The 7,235-nt window shown below is 45.9% G+C and overlaps 1 protein-coding gene across 2 annotated transcripts in view; it reads left to right on the top strand.

The window, feature by feature from the left end:
• The first annotated feature begins 4,956 nt into the window (after positions 1-4,956).
• TAPT1 (transmembrane anterior posterior transformation 1) overlaps positions 4,957-7,235 on the top strand; it is a 55,856-nt gene continuing 53,577 nt past the window's right edge. Inside the window, exon 1 of one of the 2 annotated variants that reach the window (XM_026514476.4) lies at positions 4,957-5,197. In XM_026514476.4, the coding sequence (XP_026370261.1) occupies positions 4,993-5,197 (205 nt within the window). In that variant the 5' untranslated portion in view covers positions 4,957-4,992. The remainder of the gene's footprint in view (positions 5,198-7,235) is intronic. The other variant, XM_044389737.3, reaches the window with a different exon arrangement.

The raw sequence follows: 7,235 nt of genomic DNA, 5'->3' as shown, positions 1-7,235 counted from the left end.
CTAAACACGACATGTCTACTTTTTTATGGGTAGAATGAAAAATGAACAATGTGCTTTCTCTTCAAAGAGAGAAATCTGGAATGGAAAGCTTGCTAAGTCATCACCATGGTCCCATTCATCTGTATTTTGGAATTTTCAAGAAATTTAAAATCTAAACCTTTTATCTGATCATGAATAAAACGTCCTACTAGCCAATGTAGTATGGATTTGTGTTCATACACTTTTATTACATAAATATAGCCTACTTTTAGATCTTCAGAACAGAATATTTTTAATAAAACATGCCTTTTAACAAAATACACTTTTCAATAGGGTCTATTTCAAATGGTTTCAGTCCTATATTCTCCTGCCACATAAATGCTTTTAGAAATAAGGTTTTGCTCATAACTGTTTTAGTTATCTTGTAACGGGTACATTAGAATCAAAGGTACCGTATTAAATTTGTGCTACATCTCCCAGAAACAAACTGCATTGGTGTCCTTTAGAAATGCATGGAATAAAGCCCAGACAGGATAAAACTTAATGAGTAGTGGCCCAAAAGTGACTGCCGAAGATAGAAAATACTAGTACTCAAACTCAGAGATTCAATAAACTCACATAAATTTGCTTGCTCTGGGCCAGCACTCTATTTTATTTCTTTAGAACATCAGTTGCAAAGCTGTTCCGATTTTTAAAAAAACATCAACTCTTACTTTTCTCTTTGAAGATAAAATGATGAATTAAATGCAGCAAGACATTTTGCAAATTTAACACCTGGCATTTACGGTTTAGAAAAAGTCGTGTACTGAAATAAACTTTTGACCGAGAAATACAAAATTAATTTAAACTGTTATCTGTCCAGTGGTTGAATCTATACTATCAAAATTAACTGTATGACAGTAATCAGCTCAAATACCATTTCAGTTGCTGTTAAATGCCACCTTAAAGCAGTGTTCTTAGATGGAGGTATGCGTGGGTACAATATGGGAAACTTGTTTAAAGTGGGTTTCTACCCTGAGGCCTGTAGTGAGGACTGGAAAGGTCAGCGAGAGCGTATGGGTTCTCATAAAGAGACACAGAACTAAAGCATGGATCGTAAAGGTCCATTAAAGATTTACATGTCTTTGATGTGTTATCAGTAGTTACCGCATTTTAATCCCCTGCATTCAGATTTTAGACCAAATTACAAAGTAGTTCTGTAGTTAAGGATTTCATGCTTTTCTATAAATCTTCATATATAGGCATGCCGAGCTATTTTTAACCCAAGAGTCCAAATATCTAAGAAAGCATCTGCAAGGATGTTATCCCAACATTTTGGAAGAGGCCATCAAGGTAATGTAGTCCAATACGCTATAGTGAGGACAATGAAACATAAAGAGGTCACATGTGTTACCTTAGTCAAAAGACTCTTTAACTGGGGAGTCAGAGAGAGTATAGGCCTTCTCTTGATTCAGGATCCTTGCAAGTCATCAAAATACTTGATGTTTTTGGTACTCAGGAAAAGTATATAGAACTAATTTCAAACATATTTATGGGCATATATATATATAAAGTGCTATTAAGCTAAAATGCTTTATAGTTGAAAAGTAAAACCTACTAAGTTTAAATGAAAGGAAACATTCAAAGTTATCACTAAGGAGAAAGAAAACGGGAAACTGTATTTTTTTTGGCTCCTACTGTAGAATAGGTAGGTATTGCCCTATTACCGATGAAAGGCACTGAGAACCAGTTTATAGACTCCACAAGATAGTTTTCTGGAGCTTGAATCCATGGTTCACGCACAGTGGGTTCAATTTATTTTGTTCAGTCACGAAATCAAAATTATTGTCTTTAATTACTAAAATATGGAGATATGCAATTTATTTTTTAAAATTATGTATATTGGGGCTCCTGGGTGGCTCAGCTGGTTGAGCCTCTGCCTCTTGGTCTCCGCTCAGGTCATGATCTCATGGGTTGTGGGAATGAGCCCATACTCCCTGCGCCCCCTTCCATCTCCACACTCAGCGGGGACTCTGCTTGAGTTTCTGCCTTCCTCTCCCTCTGCCCCTCCCCCCTCTCATAAATAAATCCTTAAAAAATAGAATAAAATTGTGCATACTACTCACCAGATTTCCATTCTTTTTAAAAATATTTCGTGCTTTGCTATTTTCAAAACACAATAGCCACATGATAGATATTACAACCAGAAGGTACAAGAATACACACTTAATTAAAAATATGTGCAGCAATTTTACAAGCTCTTAAATTTATATCAGCTATGCATATTAAAATGTAACTTTGAATATATAAATTCCTTTCTTAAGAAAGGTTTCTTAGCTTATTAAATTTTTCCCTTCTCCCCAGCTTCTCATTCTTGCTCTTCACTTTCCTCAATTAAAAGTATTTCCCACGAGTAAAGTTATTTCTTCGACCATCAGCTAGGACAGTGACATGTGAACAGCACACCAGCTCACTGTTTGCTGAATGGTTTAAATTACTGTACCTCATTGTCATCCAAATCCTGTTTTTCCCTTGTACCTGAACTCAGAATGTAATCTGATGTCTCTTTAACGGTGAGAGTTGTCATGTTTTAAAATATTCCCATTGTTTTCTAAAGGTGGTATTTTAAATCTAGGCCTGTATCTTTTTACAGCCGATATAAAAAACATTATGAAATCTCAACTGCTATTTATTTTCCTTGGAGAACTGGTTCTTCTGTGCCATGTAACTTACTTCTTGAGATTATTTGTAAGTTAGTATTTTGAAGATTTAGAATACGCATTTGAAAACACCCTTTCCTGGTTGCAGAAGGTTGAATTAACCCAAAGCAAATAAATTTTTGTATTACAGTGAGATATTTGATTATCTAATCATCAAAACCCATACAAGGGAAGAATAGTGTTAAATGAAAAAAAACGTTATATTGTTTTCAAAATGCTTTTTAGTATGTTGACTTCATAATGGGTTTGAAATTGTGCAGTTTTATAAAGTATTAGATCAAATAATACAGCTCCAGTGAAAAGACCCAACTGATGAGAAACTGCAAGTCCCTCAGTTTTCCCCTCTTCATTTTGCTTCTCTGTGTGTGACACCTTCATACCTAGAATGTACACAGCTTCTCCTTTCCTCTTTGCTATTTAAAAAGGATAGGCAGCCTTTGGACAGTGTTTTTCCTAGGGCCTGATATAGAAAATGAGAGAAACCCATTCCTACAACTGCCTGCTTTAGGAAAATTTCAAATTTCTTCCCTTACAACTCCTGTTGAGTTAAAGGCAGGGGCAATAAGCCAATAAATACGGTGCGGCAGGAAATGAGAACTGACATAAACAAGCAATAAAAGTCTACTTCTTGAAATCAGTCAACAATGGAATGGGGATAGTATTATATTATAAAAGATCGGAGAATAATAGAATTCGAGCTGTAAGTAATCTTAAAGGCCATAAAATTCTCAGTACATTTTGATTTTCAAAATGATTCTCAGGATTTGTCCAGAGCATTTGTTTTTGTCTGATTAAGGCTCAGTTTTGACTAAGTATAACACAACAGAATTACATGGAGGACGGTCACAGTAATGTTCAGAATTGTGCTCCTGTTAACTGTTGGTTTACGAAGGAGAGTAAGGATGTTCCAAAGATTGGTTTCTCCTTTTCCAGGGCGGGTGAGGGTCAGGTCCCACCTCTGGGGACTTTTTAGTCCATCTTGGGCCCTCATCTGGGCTCTTACCCTGCTGTCAGATTGGCAGGTGGCTGCTTTCGGCATGCTGCCGCAAACAGCCCACTGTCAAATTTGCTGAGTCTGCAAATTTTGGTACTCACTAGTGACAACAGAGCCCTCAAAGTTCTCTGATCAATCACCACCAGGAGCTCAAGTTTGCTCTATTCATACCCGTTTATATCTGGCTGTCAAGTTTAGGTCTAGGGAAAATTTCGGATAGCTAATCAAAAGGGCAACAGGCACAGGTCGGTTCTTAAATTGGCAAATCGACCTGCCATGGTCACCCTAAATAAAGCACGCAGTAACCACGTGGGAAGCAGGTGGCAAAGGCCCTCGCCCCTTCACTGGAGTATTTTCCTTTGCACCATTTCTACGGCGGGTGGTCTCGACACCGCGCTTCGTGCACAATTACTCGCCAGAGCCCCGAACGATGGGCCAAGTAAAGCTGCCGCCCAGGTGATGGAGCAGGGGCACCGCGGCAGCCAAGATCCGAACCCCAACCCTAATTCCGAAAAACAGCCTAGTACGCCCGCGGGCGCATGAAACGCATAAGGCACCCTGCTCCTCGGTCTTCCCCTCCGTGCCCCCACCTGTCGGGCAACATCCCCGAGCTCCTTCTTGCACGAGTATTTTGGAAACTGTCAACGGAAACCCAGAGGCCAGGGAATGTGACGGGCGACCATAAATACGCAGAAGAGATAGAGCCCAAATAGCGGACGTATGGAGTCAGGGCTCGCGGGGGTCGGGGACCTGGAGCCGGGCCCTCGCTGCCGCGGCAGCGCGGGCGGTGCCAAGACCGGGCAGGCGGCGCCGGCGCACTCTGGGCACCGAGCCTGCAAAAGGGGCCTCGGGCGGGCGGCCGGACACCTTGCAGACGGCGGGCAGCGGGCGCAGCGACCGACACCCCGGAGCTCCTCCGCCGACCCTCCGTCCGCCGCCGCGCCCGGCCCGCTGCCGCCCGGTCCCCGACCCGAGTCCCGGAGGCGGCCGCTTTCCCCGGCCGCGCGGCCTGGCCGCATGGAGCCTGGCGCGGTGTCCCGGACTGCGGAGCCCGCCGCGGCGCGGGATGCTACCGCACGCCACTCGGAGGGTAGGAAGAAGATGGCGGCGGCCGTGGCGGCGGCGACGGCGGCGGCGGCCTCCCACGCGCCGCTGACGCCAATGGCGCGCGCCGGCCGGCGAGCCGCGGATGGCGGCGGCGGCGGCGGCGGCCCGGGCTCCGGCGAGGGGCGGGGCGAGGCCGGGAGGGGGCCGGCCGCAGGCGGAGGCCGGGCGGGAGGCTGGAGGGAGGCGGCGGGGACAGTTTGTTGTGCTCGGAACATGGCGGGCGTCGGCGATGCGGCCGCCCCGGGAGAAGGCGGCGGTGGCGGCGCGGACGGCCCGGAGCGGGACGGCCGCGGTGAGGCGGAGCAGCCGGGAGGCGGTGGCAGCGGCGGCCACGGGCCCCCGCCGGCACCTCAGCACACGGAGACGCTGGGCTTCTACGAGAGCGACCGGCGGCGGGAGCGGCGCCGCAGCCGCGCAGGTGAGGCGGGCGGGCGGCGCTAGGCCGCGCCGAGGGCGGCGGGGAGCGTCGCGCGATCCCGGGCCCCTGCCCCGCGGCCGCAGCTGCCTCCGGGGCCGCCCGGGCTGTGGGTGCGCGAGCTTCCGCGGCTCCCGGGGCTCCGTGGCTCCGCAGCCGCTGACAGCTCGTCGGGCGGGGTCGGCGCGCGGCACCGGGGCCCCCGCGGCACTCGCCTGGCCAGGTGTGTCCGAGAGACCACGCTGCGGCCCGGGAAGTTCTGTCCCGGGTCACTTGACCGCTTTGGAAAGGTCCTTCAGAAGGACCCCCGGGGTATGCTCCCCCCAGTATCGTTAGCGAGCACCTCCTACGTCGCAGGGAGCAGCAAACCGAGAAGCTCAAGGCTGATTTCTTCATTATGTTCATGCCAAGGTGACTCTTTCGTTGTGTATTTTGAGCGAACTTGAGCCATAGAAACCTGTTAACTTGCCCTCCAAATACGTGTTCCTCAGCCGCAGCTAGCAATGTGGTAATGACCGCGAAGTTCAGTACTTTTGCCCAGAACAGAAATACGTAGAAACATCTTTTCAAGATGTTACCTATGAACTTTTCCTAAACCGAAACTTAAGCCTCTTAGAAAAAAAATGGCTGTATGGGAAGAGATGCCTTTGTGAATCCTACTTTCAACCACCAATTTTAAGCATATTGTTAGAATATTATTTTTTAAACCGTGGGATTCCTTTTTTTTTTAATTTAAATTGCATTTGTAATCATACTGTAGTTGTATATTAGGCTTAAAAGAAAAAGAGATTTTGAAATATATGTTTCATTGAGTATGGTAAACACATTAACATTTTTATGTAATTCTAAGTTTTAAAGGGCAGCTGAGCCATAGCTCCATTAAATTTCTTCCCCAAAAATTGCTTCTGGTGGGCAGTAGGGTCTCCATTAGCCGTTATTTCCTTCAGTTCCTGCAAATGAATGTTAAGTCCTAAGGCTTACTGCATCATCACTTGTACTTGGATATGAAAATGTAGGAGCACTCAAACACCAGCAGGTTGATCAGGTGAGATTCTTTTGATTTGCTCATTCTCACAAGTGGACGCAGGTAAGATTTTGAAGGTCTGTATATTTGAAAAATTAAGTACAGACTGTGCCTTGTTCAGTCTTTTCCAGTTAACCACTTAAAAATTCTCAACTCTGTTTGATTTAGTTGTCAGTCAAATACTTGCTTTCAAGAGTATTTACTTTCTGAACTGGCAGGACCTAAGTAAGATGGTATTAAATCTCTCAGCTGTCTGTTTACTGACTTAGACTTGAACCTTCACGACGCTCTGGTGCAAATGGAAACAAGAGTGGCCAGGTTTCACTACAATGGCTTTAAAATATTTCTGAGTTTCAGGAAAGCCAATATTATAAGAGCCCTTTTTGTTGTTGTTTGCATAACACAGAAAATGAAGTTGTCAGGAGCCTTTTGATGAGCACAGATGTTCGGTTTTTGGAATAACCCCTAACACCCCATTCCTGGCCCTTCCTGAGATGGGTCTGAATACCTTGTACCATGGACTTCCTCAGACTCCACACCACGCACGCATTCTTCATCAACATGAGTTTCTGAGCGTGGTTTACTTAACCTGTTGGAAGTTGGACTTTTAACCCAGTTGCAGAAAGTCTTTATCCGGGAGACACTTCCAGCTTTAGTTGTTGGGGTGGCCCTCGTTTTTTCCCTAATTCCATCAGTCTTGTGTGAGGAGAGATGACTGTGGCAACTCTTGGGGATCAAGACTTAGGTAAGAATCCCGGGAATATTTCAGCTGGGGTCACCAGCCAGTGTTGTTCCATGTGGGCCCCAGGTGACTCTTCTCGTCACACAGCTCTTGCCCCCGCTGGCATCCACCCTGTAACTCTGATGCCGCATTGGTTGGAGGCACACCCTGGAGATTAGAATTCTTTCAGCCATTCTTAAACACCCAGGCTGCTAAGCGGCTCTGCTTCACCTTGCTGTTCTAGCATCGCCCCTTTCTACTGCTCTGTAACGTTTCCCTCCTCTCTAGTCCAGAGT

Source organism: Ursus arctos, unplaced genomic scaffold (genome assembly GCF_023065955.2).
Source record: "Ursus arctos isolate Adak ecotype North America unplaced genomic scaffold, UrsArc2.0 scaffold_9, whole genome shotgun sequence".
Classification (NCBI taxonomy): domain Eukaryota; kingdom Metazoa; phylum Chordata; class Mammalia; order Carnivora; family Ursidae; genus Ursus; species Ursus arctos.
This window is presented reverse-complemented; position numbering and strand designations above follow the sequence as displayed.